Source organism: Ascaphus truei, unplaced genomic scaffold (genome assembly GCF_040206685.1).
Source record: "Ascaphus truei isolate aAscTru1 unplaced genomic scaffold, aAscTru1.hap1 HAP1_SCAFFOLD_2269, whole genome shotgun sequence".
In the NCBI taxonomy this organism is placed as follows: domain Eukaryota; kingdom Metazoa; phylum Chordata; class Amphibia; order Anura; family Ascaphidae; genus Ascaphus; species Ascaphus truei.
Window position 1 is genome coordinate 24941 of NW_027455186.1, and position 17961 is coordinate 42901.

At 45.0% G+C, this 17961-nt stretch overlaps 1 protein-coding gene across 1 annotated transcript in view; it reads left to right on the forward strand.

Annotated features, from left to right (window-relative positions):
* LOC142477691 (uncharacterized) overlaps positions 1 to 17951 on the forward strand; it is a 38150-nt gene extending 20199 nt beyond the window's left edge. The window contains exons 7-14 of the mRNA XM_075582358.1: positions 9852 to 9933; positions 10281 to 10464; positions 12399 to 12527; positions 13430 to 13535; positions 14711 to 14842; positions 15741 to 15864; positions 16611 to 16696; positions 17799 to 17951. Coding sequence (XP_075438473.1) covers positions 9852 to 9933; positions 10281 to 10464; positions 12399 to 12527; positions 13430 to 13535; positions 14711 to 14842; positions 15741 to 15864; positions 16611 to 16655 — 802 coding nt within the window. The 3' untranslated portion in view covers positions 16656 to 16696; positions 17799 to 17951. The remainder of the gene's footprint in view (positions 1 to 9851; positions 9934 to 10280; positions 10465 to 12398; positions 12528 to 13429; positions 13536 to 14710; positions 14843 to 15740; positions 15865 to 16610; positions 16697 to 17798) is intronic.
* Positions 17952 to 17961: the final 10 nt, after the last annotated feature.

The window sequence follows — 17961 nt, forward strand, 5'->3', positions numbered from 1 at the left end:
AACTATTATCCAGATATGAATAATAGATTAATTGCCCATTATTAAAAACATTAACTAGCATATACAAATAAATAAAGTACTGCACCGACACACTTTATTCGAGCAAATACCCAGTATGTACCTGGCAGATACCTGGAATGCGCCGCTCCTCACCTCTGACAAGCCCCGTTGCGTTTGCCTTCCCAGCCTGGGTTCATGCCTGGCTGATGGGCGGCTGATCTGTTAAATGATAATGATTAGGATTTAATAGGCTGCAATGCTTCGCGTGTCTACCAGATGGCATAAATTCATGAATTGTAATGCAGTATATATATATATACTGTGCAGTATTGCAGCCAGCAGGAATAAAATGCTTCAATCCCTGCCTGGAAAATAACCCAATATACTCGGGCAGAAAACAGTCACAAACCTCAATACACCCGGGTATACCCGAATTCGTGGGACTAGCCAAGCTCGAATAAAGTGTGTCGCCAGTGTACTACTGACCTCATCAATACGAAGTGTCCGACGCCAGCGCCTTCCTTCTCTTGCCCACACAAAACATAGCCAAAACCAAGCCAATACATTGCAATTACATTCAGATATCAATTAACCCCTTAAACACCTTATCGGATAATAACCGCAAAGGTAATTAAGGGGTTAAGCCACACAGGCACGATACCCACCCTTCACCCATGAATTTGTACTGTGGCTTCATCATGCAACTATATATATATATACTGTATATATATACATACAGAGAGACAGAGAGAAAGAGAGAGAGAGAGATATATACAGTATATATATATACACACGTTATATACACACCCATGATAAACCAAATATACAGTACAAATAAATGTAGAAGGGTTATCAAAACCATACTGTTCTACAACCAAACACTTCTCCATACAGACACTACATTAAAAATCAATTTCCTTTAAAAATCCTAACTGATCTCACAATCTACTGTACTGTATATGATCACAAACCAATGAAAAAAGTCACATTCCAAAATGCATAAAATCTATGCACCATACTGTATACATTCTGCAAATTAATCAACGTAAACAAAAATCAATTAGCAATCATTATTTAGATCTCTAAACATTTCACACTCAATCATGAACAATGAAACCATTAACAGATTCACGCCTAGAGCAGAACAATTAAGCCTTTGAAAAAATATAAGTACCGACAAAAATACAACCTTTCCAAACCAAGCCTACAGTACCTACAGTATCCCTGACCTGCCTCAAACACACAATACAATACCAAGGAATAATACATCTATCTAATTTTAAAATACTTTAAACTCACAAAATAATTAAAAACACATCTAATCCAGCTTTTAAAACATCATCATTTCTTACCCTGAATGTATACTGTACAGTATATCTCTCTAGACATATATATTGTACATACATACATACAGTGGCAAGAAATGATATACCACAAAAAAATAAAAATACACAGGTTAAAAAACCTTTTGAAAAAATTAACAAGTTAAATAAAATACATTTCTTTACTGTAGTTCACTTACCATTACTTGCCCCCACCGACTCCCGTTGCCCAGCTTACTCACGAACCAATCCACGATCAGGAACCCATAAAATAATAAACCATTGAAAATAATAAACATTAAACTAAAAATCCAAACCAATCCACGGGTCTTCTACTTGTAATACACCTTCATCTGTATTCTTCTTTCTTCTATCTCCTTCCGGGCGGGGCAGGGCGTGGTCTTCTTTCCATCATCGGCCACGCCCTTGTCTTTTTCCTTCTCCGGAGGTCCTTCCTCCGCGGCGTCTGGCTGCAAAATGAGACGACATAGGCTTTTAAAGGCCTATGACGTCACATTTTGCGTCATGGTTCCCACGGTCCTGATTGGACCGTGAAAACCATGTGTGTTGGCCGATAATAAAAAAATGATGACGTCACTTAAAGGGAATGAAAGCACAGCCAATCAGAATGGCTTTGCTTCAATTGCCTTTAAGATGACGTCATGAAAAGGCACATGGCCGTGCACACATGGTACTAGAGCCAATCAGAGCGTGGGAACTTTATCCCTACTCTGATTGGCTCTGGTATACCATGTGTCAGGGGCTTGGGGGAGAAAGGATGTGACGTCAATGAAAACCTGTCACGTGGTACGGTAGCCAATCAGAGCGTGGGAACTTTATCCTTATTGACGTCACATCCTTTCTCCCCCAAGCCCCTGACACATGGTATACCAGAGCCAATCAGAGTAGGGATAAAGTTCCCACGCTCTGATTGGCTCTAGTACCATGTGTGCACGGCCATGTGCCTTTTCATGACGTCATCTTAAAGGCAATTGAAGCAAAGCCATTCTGATTGGCTGTGCTTTCATTCCCTTTAAGTGACGTCATCATTTTTTTATTATCGGCCAACACACATGGTTTTCACGGTCCAATCAGGACCGTGGGAACCATGACGCAAAATGTGACGTCATAGGCCTTTAAAAGCCTATGTCGTCTCATTTTGCAGCCAGACGCCGCGGAGGAAGGACCTCCGGAGAAGGAAAAAGACAAGGGCGTGGCCGATGATGGAAAGAAGACCACGCCCTGCCCCGCCCGGAAGGAGATAGAAGAAAGAAGAATACAGATGAAGGTGTATTACAAGTAGAAGACCCGTGGATTGGTTTGGATTTTTAGTTTAATGTTTATTATTTTCAATGGTTTATTATTTTATGGGTTCCTGATCGTGGATTGGTTCGTGAGTAAGCTGGGCAATGGGAGTCGGTGGGGGCAAGTAATGGTAAGTGAACTACAGTAAAGAAATGTATTTTATTTAACTTGTTAATTTTTTCAAAAGGTTTTTTAACCTGTGTATTTTTATTTTTTTGTGGTATATCATTTCTTGCCACTGTATGTATGTATGTACAATATATATGTCTAGAGAGATATACTGTACAGTATACATTCAGGGTAAGAAATGATGATGTTTTAAAAGCTGGATTAGATGTGTTTTTAATTATTTTGTGAGTTTAAAGTATTTTAAAATTAGATAGATGTATTATTCCTTGGTATTGTATTGTGTGTTTGAGGAAGGTCAGGGATACTGTAGGTACTGTAGGCTTGGTTTGGAAAGGTTGTATTTTTGTCGGTACTTATATTTTTTCAAAGGCTTAATTGTTCTGCTCTAGGCGTGAATCTGTTAATGGTTTCATTGTTCATGATTGAGTGTGAAATGTTTAGAGATCTAAATAATGATTGCTAATTGATTTTTGTTTACGTTGATTAATTTGCAGAATGTATACAGTATGGTGCATAGATTTTATGCATTTTGGAATGTGACTTTTTTCATTGGTTTGTGATCATATACAGTACAGTAGATTGTGAGATCAGTTAGGATTTTTAAAGGAAATTGATTTTTAATGTAGTGTCTGTATGGAGAAGTGTTTGGTTGTAGAACAGTATGGTTTTGATAACCCTTCTACATTTATTTGTACTGTATATTTGGTTTATCATGGGTGTGTATATAACGTGTGTATATATATATACTGTATATATCTCTCTCTCTCTTTCTCTCTGTCTCTCTGTATGTATACTGTATATATACAGTATATATATATATAGTTGCATGATGAAGCCACAGTACAAATTCATGGGTGAAGGGTGGGTATCGTGCCTGTGTGGCTTAACCCCTTAATTACCTTTGCGGTTATTATCCGATAAGGTGTTTAAGGGGTTAATTGATATCTGAATGTAATTGCAATGTATTGGCTTGGTTTTGGCTATGTTTTGTGTGGGCAAGAGAAGGAAGGCGCTGGCGTCGGACACTTCATATTGATGAGGTCAGTAGTACTTTATTTATTTGTATATGCTAGTTAATGTTTTTAATAATGGGCAATTAATCTATTATTCATATCTGGATAATAGTTATTTTGCACATTATTGTACTGTAGGTGTTGGGGGGGAGGGTGTATGTATTGAATGTATAGGCCAGGTTTATTTTTTTTACATTCAGGGTTACTTCCGTGGTTTTGCGTGGGACCTCTGGAGACCACCCGCGGGGAATCCTCGGGTATCCTAAAGGGTAGCAGGCTGGTGGTTCCACGGGTGACACATGCGGGGATGATGATGTGTGGTCCCACTTCTGTGGGGGCACCGCGGACCCGTAGTCTGCGGGCATGACGATGTGTGGTCCCACTTCTGTGGGGGCACCTCCGAGCCGTAGGTGCGGGGATGATGATGTGTGGTCCCACTTCTGTGGGGGCACCGCGGACCCGTAGTGAGCACCCGTGAGTTCCCCAGACCCCCATGGGAACCACCCGAGGCCTCGCAGACACCTGTGGGTTTGACCCGGGGCTCCCAGACATCCTTGGGCCTACCGTGTGGACCCAATTGTGGCTCACGGTGACCCAAGGAGACCACCTGAGCGCCATGGTGCTGGCAGGATCCACCAGCAGGCCTCCAGAACCTGTGGAATGCTGCTGGTAAACTGTAGGTCTGTCCAGGTGCCCTGCCAGCCCACCGGGGACTAGCGTGGGGCTACGTTATGGACCCTGAATGTAAAAGAATAAATCTTGTATTTATGGGGGGGGGGGCACAGGGGGTGGGTAATGTATTTAATAAATAGAATGCTGTTTATTGTGGGTGATTGTACTGTTTTTATTGTGGGTACTGGGGTGGGGGTGGGGTGTTTCCCCAACGGTATGTGGGTAGGCCTCCCTTGTGGGTACTGACTGGGTGGTTAGGCCTCACGGGTGGGGGGGGGGGGGGGTTAGTGTGGGAGGGTATGTAGGCATCCCGAGTGGTGGGTGGGTGAGGGCGGGTTAACCCCTTCATGACTGTAGCGGTTAATAACCGCTATGGTGATTAAGGGGTTAGGGGACATTACTTTGTATGTTTTAATTTTTGTGTCTGTTTTGCAGAAGCGGAGGGGCCATGGCCAGGATGGGGGGGGGGGTTAACGGTATGTGGGTAGGGGGTGAGGGTGGTTAGCAATGCAGGGAGGGAGATTTACTGGTAACAGAAACATCTATCTCCCTTCAATGTAATCTGTTTAAAGCCCCCTCCCCCCTAATGTGTGTTTCTGTAAAATCTCTCTCCCTTCAATGTACTGTAATCTGTTTAACAGAAACATTAGGGGGGGAAGGGGCTTTAGGCCTTTATATCTCTCTCCCTTCAGTGTAATCTGCTTAACACAAACATTAGGGGGGAAGGGGTTTTTAAACAATGCTGTGTATAATGTATAAGGTTTTTTACAATTAGATTGATGTAATCCTTGGTATTGTAAGGGTTAGTTTGTTTTTAAATTGTCTTTTCTGGTTGTTACTTACAGTATATATTGATTTTGGTTTACTTGCTTGGTTAAAATACTGTAGTTAAGTTGACTTGTTTGGAAGTGTTTGTACAGTATTTACTGGTAGAGTAGCTTGCAATTATATTGTTAACATTCATTTGCAGAATGTACAGTACTGTATATGGTGCATAGATTTAATGCTATGCATCATTTACAGTATACAATGTACTGTAAATGCAATGTACTGTGTGGATTGTAATGTTATGTTTTATACTGTACAGTATGCTATTCATTAACTTCATTGCTCTACACATCTAGGGATTTCATTCCACCTTACCACCTTTCCTACACATGATTTGTGCTGTAGGCATTGGTTACTGTATATTACTGTATGCTAATGCAGATGTGTGATGCTTTGAGACTGTCATTTATACTTTGACAAGTCTACCTTTTGGTGTGTAGTGTGCATTATCCTTAGCGTTGTATACAGTAGGTGCCTTTAAACCCAGTAACCTACTGTATTGTGATTCACTTTGATTCTCCCTAGTGTTTTTTGAGTCACTATCCTTTTCATGTTTAGGGTTGACAGTGTGTGTCGTTCCCTAGTGCTGTTCATTAGTGTTTAAGGGTCCATGCCTCTTTTTTAAGTGTTTTTAAATCATGTACTGTTTATTCATCCCTTTTTGCACTGTGTCAAATAAATAAACAAATATATCAATTGCATACCTGAGTGCTCCCATACGGGTTACTTTTTTCTCTTTTCACTCACATACAGTATGTATATATATATATATATATATATATATATATATACAGTATATATATATATATATATATATATATATATATATATATACAGTGTATATATATATACAAAGTATATACTGTACAGTATATATTTATTTCTCTTCATGTCTTTATTTATTTATTTATTTAGATTTATTTATTAATTGTGGGGCTGCTGTGCGTGAATTTTTTTTATTGGGGGTGAGGGGGGTGTTTGGCCCTTGGTGTGAGTTTACGACTTGCAGCAGCAGCACAATGAATAAATAAATATAAATAAATAAATAAATAAATGACAATAAATACATTTGAAATACATTTTTATTGATAGTGTACATGTGCAGAGGGTCTCCGGAGCTGAAGCGCACAGGTTTCAGGTCTGGGGACCCCGTGCCCCCCGAGATACAGGCCCCTTTAGGGGGTGCCGGTATCCCTCTGCTCTGCTTGGTTTACAGGCCGCGATCACGTGATCGGGACCTTTAAACGCAGAGCACTCAGCACTCAGAAACACAGGCCAGACAGATTTAAACACACACACAATAGGGGGAGGTTTTTTTACATAGCTTGCAGGGAAGCTTAACGCACACACAATAGGGGGATAGGGGGAGGGTTTTTTACATAGATTAGAGAGAAGGCAGGGCGTTTTAAAAGCGAGAATAGGGGAGGGGGTTTTACATAGATTTTATTTATTTATTTAGATTTATTTATTAATTGTGGGGCTGCTGTGCGTGAATTTTTTTTATTGGGGGTGAGGGGGGTGTTTGGCCCTTGGTGTGAGTTTACGACTTGCAGCAGCAGCACAATGAATAAATATAAATAAATAAATAAATAAATAAATGACAATAAATACATTTGAAATACATTTTTATTGATAGTGTACATGTGCAGAGGGTCTCCAGAGCAGAAGCGCACAGGTTTCAGGTCTGGGGACCCCGTGCCCCCCGAGATACAGGCCCCTTTAGGGGGTGCCGGTATCCCTCTGCTCTGCTTGGTTTACAGGCCGCGATCACGTGATCGGACCTTTAAACCAAGCAGAGGGCTACCGGCACCCCCTAAAGGGGCCTGTATCTCGGGGGGCACGGGGTCCCCAGACCTAAAACCAACGCGGTTCAGCTCCGGAGACCCCCTGCACATCTACACTATCAATAAAAATGTATTTCAAATGTATTTATTGTCATTTATTTATTTATTTTTTGGCGGCTGCTGTGTGTGTGTATTTTTTTATTGTGGGTAGCGGGAGGGTGGGTGAATGGGGTATTCGCCCCAACGATGGTTGGGGAGGGCTTGCGGGGGGGGGGGGGGGTTGGGGTAGCGGGAGGGCTTAACCCCTTCATGACCGTAGCGGTATTAACTGCTACGATCGTGAAGGGGTTAAGTGCACCCGCAACCCCCCCCCCCCCTCCCGCAAGTCGTAAACTCACACCAAGGGCCAAATACCCCCCTCACCCATCCCCACTACACACAATAAAGCGGGCACGGTGGGTTAACCCCTTCATTGCCTTAGCGGCTATCCGCTATGGTAATGACGCAGCATTTTCCGTATTTTTAATAATATTGATCAGGAGCAGGGGGGGGGGGGGGTTCCCTGAGCATTAATCATTAATTTCTGGCTCAGGGAACCCCCTGCTCACTTTACAATATTATTAAAATAATGCTTCTTTACCATAGCGCATAGACGCTAAGGTAAAGAACGAGTGTTTATTTATACTGTATATTGTATGTGTTTTATTGATACTGTACATGTGCAGAGGGTCTCCAGAGCAGAAGCGCACAGGTTTCAGGTCTGGGGACCCCGTGCCCCCCGAGATACAGGCCCCTTTAGGGGGTGCCGGTATCCCTCTGCTCTGCTTGGTTTACAGGCCGCGGTCACGTGATCGGGGCTTTTAACGCAGAGCTGGATACCGGCACCCCCTAAAGGGGCCTGTATCTCGGGGGGCACGGGGTCCCCAGACCTAAAACCAACGCGGTTCAGCTCCGGAGACCCCCTGCACATCTACACTATCAATAAAAATGTATTTCAAATGTATTTATTGTCATTTATTTATTTATTTTTTGGCGGCTGCTGTGTGTGTGTATTTTTTTATTGTGGGTAGCGGGAGGGTGGGTGAATGGGGTATTCGTCCCAACGATGGTTGGGGAGGGCTTGCGGGGGGGGGGGGGGGTTGGGGTAGCGGGAGGGCTTAACCCCTTCATGACCGTAGCGGTATTAACTGCTACGATCGTGAAGGGGTTAAGTGCACCCGCAACCCCCCCCCCCTCCCGCAAGTCCTAAACTCACACCAAGGGCCAAATACCCCCCTCACCCATCCCCACTACACACAATAAAGCGGGCACGGTGGGTTAACCCCTTCATTGCCTTAGCGGCTATCCGCTATGGTAATGACGCAGAATTTTCCGTATTTTTAATAATATTGATCAGGAGCAGGGGGGGGGGGGTTCCCTGAGCATTAATCATTAATTTCTGGCTCAGGGAACCCCCTGCTCACTGTACAATATTATTAAATCTCTCTCTGCTGCAAACACATCTCGCCCCCAGTATGTGCAGTAATTTACTGAACATGTACTGTAGAATAAATGCATAGTTTTATTTATTCGGGTTTATTACACAGTATACTGTATGGCCGGAAAACATCAGCATACAGTACAATATAATCCATCGAAATCCCCCCATTAGCCGTTTTCTTTTCTGAGGAAAAACAAAATGAAAAGTTTTAATGTACAGTAATGGTCAGCCCCCTAAAGAAGTTCCCAGCCAGCCCCACCAAAATAATACGGCAAAAATACAGTACTCACCATACTGTACAGTATTGTACTAAATTTCCCATTCAGCTTGCGCTGGCGCCGGCCCACTTCCAGTCCAGCTTTCATCATTTTGCAGAGGGACTAGCCCACCTGTAGTCAGCGGGAAATCGCTTAGGTACATGCAAGCTTCATCAAAACTGGCTGCGAAATCCATCTCAGAGTTGTCACCGACGGCGGGACCATGATGATAAGCTGGTGCTGCTGCTGGTTCTGGTTCTGGTTCTGGCGCATTGCTTGGCAGGGACTGTCGCTTCTTATTTCGTTTTAACACGACCCTTCGCCTTTTGCCGCCTCCATTATCATAGATACGGGAAAAACCCTGTGACACACACCAATACCCTCCAACAAATTGGGGCTCAATACGGTGAAAACAGGGGTCACTACATAACCTTTTCCTTATTGCATGCTTCCACAAATGAGGAGTTGGCGAAAATCTGTAAAAGTCATAATTTTCGATAAAATACTGATAAATTTGAACAACTGTTGCCATCTTATCCTCTGTTGCATTTATAGCGGCCCATATCAAATAAGCATAACTTCTGTCAGGTTTTTGGAACACGGGCTCCACTTGAACACTCATGTCTCTGTAGAATAGTGTAAGTGAAAATGATCTTTGTCTTTATTTAATACATTACTGTATGTAAAGCCTAAATTGATACATTTTTTGCAACTATTCCTTCAGTCTCAAGGACAAGTTACACAATAGCATACTGTACTGGGATAAAGTAACTTTTTTTTGGAAACGAAACAACTTGCAAAGGCCACACATTACTTAAGTCATGAGTTTATGCCATCTGGTGGACAATCGAAACATCGCAGCCTAGTAAATCATTCTCATTATCATTTAACAGATCAGGCCCCCGTCAGCCAGGCATGAACCGTGGCTGGGAAGGCAAACGCAACGAAGCATGCAAGAGGTGAGCAGCGGCGGATTCCAGGTTTCTGCCAGGTACAAACCAGGCATTTGCTCGAATAAAGTGTGTCGGTGCAGTATATATGTGTGTTGTTTCACCTTCCAGGAACAAACTCCAGAGGAACCCGTCCAAGATCAGCGAAGCCAGCACCATCCAGAGCCCCTGCGACTTGGCGGGAGGGAGGAAGGTACATAGGGAGGGGGAGGGAGGAAGTTATATCAGGGGGAAGGGAGGGAGGAAGGTACATCAGGGGGGAGGGAGGGAAGAGTGTGAGCTGTGTGACGTGTCAAACCCTCTTGCAGCGCTCACATGTTACACCCCCCATTCTCTCACCCCATCCTCAACCGCAACCCGCTTCTGTCTCACCCTCCCTTCTCACTCGCCCCCTTTCTCTCTCGCCCCACCCTTTTCTCTCCCCCCCACCCTCCCTTCTCTTTTGCCCCGGCCTTCTCTCTCGCCCCGACCTTCTCAATCCTCTTGGGTAACAGAGGGAACACCTCTTTGTTGCCGTGGTAACACTGATCCCTCCCTCAGAACCTGGGAAACCATCACTTCGGGGTGCACGTGGGGGACCTGATCAGTGAGACGTCCTCGGTGCCCGTTGTCATGGAGATGCTCTTAGAGTACCTGGAGATGTACGGCCTGCACACGGAGGGCATCTACCGGAAGTGTGGGGCAGCCAATCGCATGCGAGAGCTCAAACAGTCCCTGGAGAACGGTGCGCTGGGATTGTGAGGGAACCGGGGGAGGCACACATTTAGGCTGAGATTATACCATCTCCGACGGGGCGGCAGTGTGATCTGGTGATGTCATCCTGTCAATGCCGCCAAGCGGCATGTTGAACTGCAGGCAGGAGACAAGCAGAGGAGACAGGGAGGTGTGACGGAGGCGTGGCTGTGAGCGGTTCGCCCTCATTGGCTGAACCGCTCACGTGACACGGCCGTCTCCTGCTCAAAACAAAATTTCCTGTCTGCTTTCCAGTCTGCCGCCCTGCAGTTCCAGGCAGCGAGCGCGGAGTGCGAGGTATGTTTACCTTAATTGGATTGCAGCAATTTGTTTTTGAGCCGCGCAACGCTGCCGGACAATTTTGGTATAATCACGGCCTAAGGGACAAATAAGATATTATCATTTAAATGTGCAATCCCTGGCAGTTCACAATGAAACTACATTTTTGTAAAGAATGTCATTTTCCTGTAACATACAGTAACTGGGCTCAAAGCAAAACATTGGCTGCTGTCATTATTTGGGAAATAAAGCATTTAAAGGAGGGAGGATGCTTCTCAGCAGTGTTTACTCAACCTCTGGCCACCCTGTGAGAGCCAATAAAGATAAGGGAGGAGGGGGCTTTGCCTGTGCAAACTCCTGTTCAGCACATGGTGAAATCAGACAAAAGGGAAGCCAGAGGAAATTGCCCCCCCCCCTCCCAAATCTCAGCTCATCGTGTTTACAAAGGAACTTGAAATAATGAATAATAAATACTTATAGGTGTTATATATTTTTGTTTTTTTAAAAAGGCATAAGTCACCCAGGTGTGACCCCTTAAACATCTCACGGTCAGTAGTACATTTTGGTCCTAGGAGGGACTGACCCTTTAAACAGTGGAATAATATACAGGCAGTCCTCGGTTATCCGACACAATGCGTTACTCAAAATGGCGTTGGATAGCGAAACGTTGTAAAGCGAAACACGTTTTCCCACAGGAACACTGTTTAAATGAAAGGTTCCGTTCCTGAAGGCATTTTTAACACTAAAATACACCAAATATTTTACACAGGCAATAAGATATGCAGCACACACATACATTATATAGTGTATATACTGTATTATATATATATATATATAATATAACATAATAAATAATATATTATGTAATATAATATAATATTATATATATGCTCTTACGACGCTTTGCAACGTTGTTTATGTGTATATATATATATATTTATACATACACACATACACATAAACAACGTTGCAAAGCATCGTAAGAGCGCTGGATAAGCCGTTTTGGCGTTGTAAAAATGAACATAGGTATGCATTGCATAGCGCTGGATAAGCCATTCGTTGTAAAGCGAAGCGCTGTAAAACGAGGACTGCCTGTAATCGTCTTTAACACATTTAATTACTCTTAACTTTTTTCCTGGCAGACTACACAACGACACACTTCAGCTTACCAAAATGTTTTCATAAGGCCAGGTCCCCGCTGGCTACTGCAGCGACCGCTGTGGCGGACGCTGCAGGGACAAGAGCCGCCCCACAATGGGGCCGGGCCCGCTGCGAGTTTTTGAGGTACACATGAAAATTGAGATAGGAACTAGCGACAGAGCGCTAGGCCACGCCCACCGGCGGTTTAGCCAATGAGGGCGAACCTGCCAGGTGATGTCATGGCCGCGCCCCAGTAATGCCCCCCCCCCTGTCTTTCCCCTTGCAGCTCTCTGTAGACCGGAGAATTCGCAGGTGCGTGCAGCGCAGGCAGCGTGGCCGCAGCCTAATACTTATTTTTGTGAGGAGAAAAAAAACAATATTTCCATGTATCTAAAATGTTTTCTCTGTATTTGTGCTCCGCGGATAGTGCCTATAAAAGGGTGATGGGGATCGGTCATTACAAGTCCTCTTGTTTTCTCACATGTTTTCTGTCTCCCTTCTGGACAGACCCCAGCTCTGTGAAACTGGATAATTACCCCATCCACGTCATCACTGGCATCCTGAAGCAGTGGTTGCGTGAGCTCCCGGAGCCACTCATGACCTTCGCTCAGTACAACGAGTTCCTACGAGCCGTGGGTAAGTGCAGAGAGGAAGGTAACCCTCCCTCTGTAGAGTCGCGGGGCTTAGTGACAAATTGCAGAGAGGATCTCCACTGCAGAACACGAAATCCTGGATGGGCAGGAGAGATCTACAGTACCTTTGTGCTTTATCCTATGGTGGGAGGCGTAGACTCCATTGGCCAGAGATACTTTGTCACCCTGAGGTGAAAGGGAGCGATGCCGTATGCGCCTTATTTTTGGGTCACACTCAGTGGAACATCTACTCGGTCTGTTTCATTTTAATGTTGGAGGGACAGACTCCACCGGCTAAAAGTCCCTTTTGTTTGTGTCACTGTGGAAAGGGAGATATTGCATGGGCCATAGGCCTCTTATCTCTGTGTTAGACTTGGTGAACAGAAATCCTTTCAGTCTTTGTCACTCTGCTGGTGAAGCGACAGACTCAGTGGGCCATAAGTTATGTCTGTACGTCTGTCAGCTTCAAGTTGAGGGACAGACCACATGGGCCATAGGTCTCTCCTGTTTGTCACTGTCACCCAGTGGTTGGTGTGACACACTCCATGGGCCATAGGACTATTATGTCTGCCTCTTTTTACCAGGGGTACGGACTCTGGGTCAGGCTCAGTGGGACATGGGTGCCTTCTGTCTGTGCCACTGTCACCTGCAGTGGGAATGACAGGCGTCATGGTCCATAGTCCCCTTTGGTCTGTGATGCCCTGCAGTAGGAGAGTCAGACTCCAGGATCTGTGCCACACTAGACGAACAGACATTTACTTCTTTATCTCCACTAACCCTTGTAGCGCCTGAGGGGTCTGCCATGCACTGCAGAACAAGGTGTCCGGCCTCTCTAGCACTGAAGGTGTTTAGTAAACCTCTCCCACGTCTCCATTACCCATCTATTGCTTTGCCTTCTCCCTTTAGAGCTCCCTGGGAAGCAGGAACAGCTGTGTGCCATCTACAAAGTTCTGGGACAGCTTCCCCAGGCCCATTACAACACTCTGGAGAGGCTGATCTTTCACCTTGTCAAGTAAGATGCAGGAGAGGTTGCAAACCCCTTTGTGTGATTGCAGGGGAGGATGCAGACCTGTAGTGCTCAATGTCAGTGTGCTGCTAGGAGTGTTCCTGGGCATACAGGAGCGGGCCCCAACTCTGTGTTCAAATGAGTCCCTCACTTGTCAGTGTATTGTTTTAATACACATAATATAATTTTAAATCTAAGATTTAATCAACCTAAATTCTGTGTGCATCTCCCCGGAGATAATCAGTCTGTAGACTTTCGTACACTTTTTAAATGGCTGTTTCCTCTCTTATAGACGTACGGATGAGGCCTGCATCAGAGAATCGGGGATTGTGTGTGTTATTTATTCCCAATACTGTATATATGTATTATTTATATGGCATTATATATATATATATATATATATATATACATACACACACACACACACACACACACACACACACACACACACACACACACACACACACACACACACACACACACACACACACACACACACACACACACACACACACACACACACACACACACTTTGCCTTTAACCCTTTAACCCCAAGAGGACTTGCTAAGCAATAGCAAACCCAATGTATTGTCCCCCCCACAGACCACAGATGGAGAGAATGTATTGCTTTGCACAGGGATTCCTTCCTGTGTCTTCCTGCATATAGTGAGGTGTGGCTGTGTAACCACAGGGCATTTTCCTCATATCTGTAAGCAGTGCTGGCCGCTCAGGAATCACATTAGTTAGGAAGAATGTACAGATCTATTATAGCAAGGGTGCTCAACTCCAGTCCCGAAGCCCCCTCCCCCCCCCCCAACAGGTCAGGTTTTCAGGATATCCCAGCTTGAGCACAGGTGGCTCAGTCGAAGCCTCTGATAGAGCCACCTGTGCTGAAGCAGGGACTGATTGAGCCACCTGTGCTGAAGCAGGGATATCCTGAAAACCGGACTTGTTGGGGGAGCTTGAGGATGGGAGCTGAGCCCCATTGCATTATAGGGAAGTGCAGAGATGAAGAGGTGCATGTTACAGTGCTCTAATAACTGGGCAGTGAGGGTCACACCTGGAAGGCTCCGTCTGCTAAGCAGCCCTGGAAACACGGGCTCAGATAGCCCCATGCCTGCTGAGAGCCCAGCAGGGCAATGCATTGTGGGGCATTCTCTAACGCCACCCTATTTTGCAGAGTGGCTGTGATGGAAGATGCGAACCGCATGTCCTCAAATTCCTTGGCCATCATCTTCGCGCCCTGCCTCCTGCGCTGTCCAGCCAACTATGACCTACAGACCACCCTGAAGGAGGTTTCCAAAACCATCACGTAAGGTTTCGATTATGCCGGCGTTTTTTGGTAAAATCACAGCCTAATTCAGGCGCCCGCCTGTCCCTTTCCTTCCGCCCATTCAGGGCATGTTATTTATTTGCTTCGATATGAGCTGTTGAAATATTGAAGGACCGGGAAGTCAGAATGTCGCTCCCTCCCAGGCCCAGCGCAGTCTCAAAGTTACCGTCGTGATCTGCGCTGCTGCAGATTGAGACAATCAAGGGAGCAAAATACTGTTATGCGCTAAACTCGTGTAGGTTTTATTTGGGGGGGGGGTTTCTGCCTTAAAAGAGGTAAAATCTTCTCGAGCAATTCAGCCCGGATAGGGGCCTTGGTCGGAGGCTGCACCCGTTGTAAACGGATTAAGGGAAGGGGAGTCTAGTGGTTAATTCACTGCCTTTGAAGTGGGTGTGCAGTGCCGGCACCATGTGACCACCCAAAAACTGAGATAGTAAGCTCAGAAGACAAGCTCCTGTGTCTGACGCTGCGGTGTGTAGTACCGGATAAGACGACTTTCTCATATGATCTGCACAGTGATTCTGTCCTATCCCCGTGGGCCCTGCTGTCGCACTTCAGAGCTGTAATCTCCCGTGTTCTCATGTTTCCATAAGAAATGTTTTTGTTTTCCAGCTAATTGACCAAGTCGCAAACTAATGGTTTCCTGCCGAAGAATTCATTGGGAATACATTTGTGGGGTTTTTAAAGGGAACTTGGGGGAAATAATGAAATAAAACGGGGTGGATATTTTGAAGACTACGGTTTGCCCATCTCAGACGGGGTTAGGGATGCCACCTCTATTCACCCCTTCCTTGCCAGAGGGGTCAGGGACTTGTTATAAAGCAAGGGGTTAAGTGGAAGGCTCTGTAACCCGATTGTCCTTGTGCTTCCCCTGTAGGTGTGTGGAGATGCTGATTAAGGAGCAGATGAGGCAGTACATACTCAAAATTAAGGAGATTGGCATGATGAAAGCAGCAGAGACACAAGCGCTGTGTAGCCTGTCCCTGCTCAAACACAACACGGTGAGTACCCCAAAAAAGCCCTGCAATGTAATGTTTCTGTGGAGGAGGCAGTCACGCAGCCCCTTCTGTGGATAAGATTCCAGACACTCACACGGGGGAGGAGGGGGGGGGGGGGGGTTAGGGGTGGTGTCCCTCTAGATGTGGGGTCCCACACACACTCAGGGACCCCCTCCAAGATGGGATGGCGGAAACTCACATGGGGGCCCCCTCTGAGTTGGAATCCCAGAAACTCACACCCTTGCAGTTAGGGAGCTGCCCTTTAAAGTGGGAAGTTTCTCCTTGAGTCCCGGTCTAAAAGAACATATTGTAAGTTGGTGAAGTAGTGAGTCGTTGCTTCAGTGTTCAATGCTGGCTATAGAAGCATCTCCTGTATACGCCTGTATCCCCTTCCATGCACGGGAGGGGTTATACATAGATACATTTTTTTAATGAGTTAATTCTTGGGATATTTGTATGCAAAACCCGACTTCCACATCAGTATTCTGCTCCCTGAAGACAGTTTTCCTTTCTCTGACAGCCTTGGCCTGTACATTTAGGATTTATTTCTCCTTATGAAGGGATCCTGGTTGCTCCACACCGCCCTCTCCCTTGCACGCCTGGAATTGCTTCTCCCGCGGTTTGGAGCACAAGTTGGGTTTCCCTGTGATAAGAGTGGAATCCAATAATACTTGTCACATATTTATTTTAGTATAGCTATCAAAGTTTAATTTGACTAAATACCAATATTACATTCATTTTTTTTTTAGGTGGAATGCGCCCCGAAGGGATCTCCGTGTTCTAATATTCTCTGAATATATCCCAGGTAGCACACACCTCTCTATATTAATACTCGGTGAGTTATGTCTGTCTATCTCTCTGTCTATTTCTCAGTCTATGTGTCTGTCAGTCAGTCTGTCTCTGTCTGTGTGTCTGTCTGTGTCTCTCTGTGTGTCTGTCTCTCAGGCTCTCTTTGTGTGTGTCTCTCTGTGTGTGTGTGTGTGTGTGTTGTGTCTCTCTCTCTCTGTCTCTTTCTTTCTGTCTCTCTGTGTCTCTCGCTCTGTGTGTGTGTGTGTGTCTCTCTCTGTCTCTCTCTGTGTGTGTCTCTTTCTCTCTCTGTGTCTCTCTCTCTGTGTTTCTCTTTCTCTCTCTCTGTGTCTCTTTGTGTCTCCCTCTCTCTCTGTGTCTCTCTGCGTGTGTGTGTCTCTCTCTCTGTGAGTGTGTGTCTCTCTCTCTGTCTCTCTCTGTGTGTGTCTCTTTCTCTCTCTGTGTCTCTCTCTGTGTTTCTCTTTCTCTCTCTCTGTGTCTCTTTGTGCCTCTTCTCTCTCTCTCTGTGTGTGTCTCTGTGTGTGTCTCCCTCTCTCTGTGTGTGTGTTAGAATCACGGCTAGGCTCCGCCCCCTGACGCGGTACACGGCGGTGCCCGCAGCGTGCGCAGACCCCTTTCTGCGCGTGTGCGCCAGCCAACCAGAACAACTTATTTAAGGAATGAATCCATAAATAAATCAATGAATTGGGCACGTATCAATGCACACCAAGGGAGGAGAATGAAGTATCAATATATCAGAAAATATTTTAATTCCCATTCAATGTTCATACCCCTTGGATGGACTGGATCTAAGGTGAAAATCCAATACATTTCTCTTCGATTGAGGAAATTAAGTCTGTCTCCTCCCCTGGTATGTGGAGACACATGTTCCAAACCAGAGAAATTAACATTAATTATACCGCCTTGCAAACAGCTTGAGAAATGTCTGGATACTGGATGAGACAGATCATGTCTTGTGATTAACCGAACATGTTCAGATATCCTAGTTTTCAAGGGTCTGATTGTACGACCCACGTAACGTTTGCCGCAACCACACCAAAGTGTGTAAACGACAAAACTTGTATGACAATTAATAAAAGTTTGAATTTTATAACAGTTTTTTGACTGTGCGCTTTTTACTTTTTTTAAAGGTCTGGCATACTGACAGAAATTACAATGGCCGCAACAGAAAAACCCATTGGGGCTGCCACGGATATGACTACTCACTAATGGACTGAAATACACTTGGGGAAATCGATGATACAATCGTTTTAGCTTTTTTGAAGACTATTCTTGGTCCTTCTTGCAGAATAC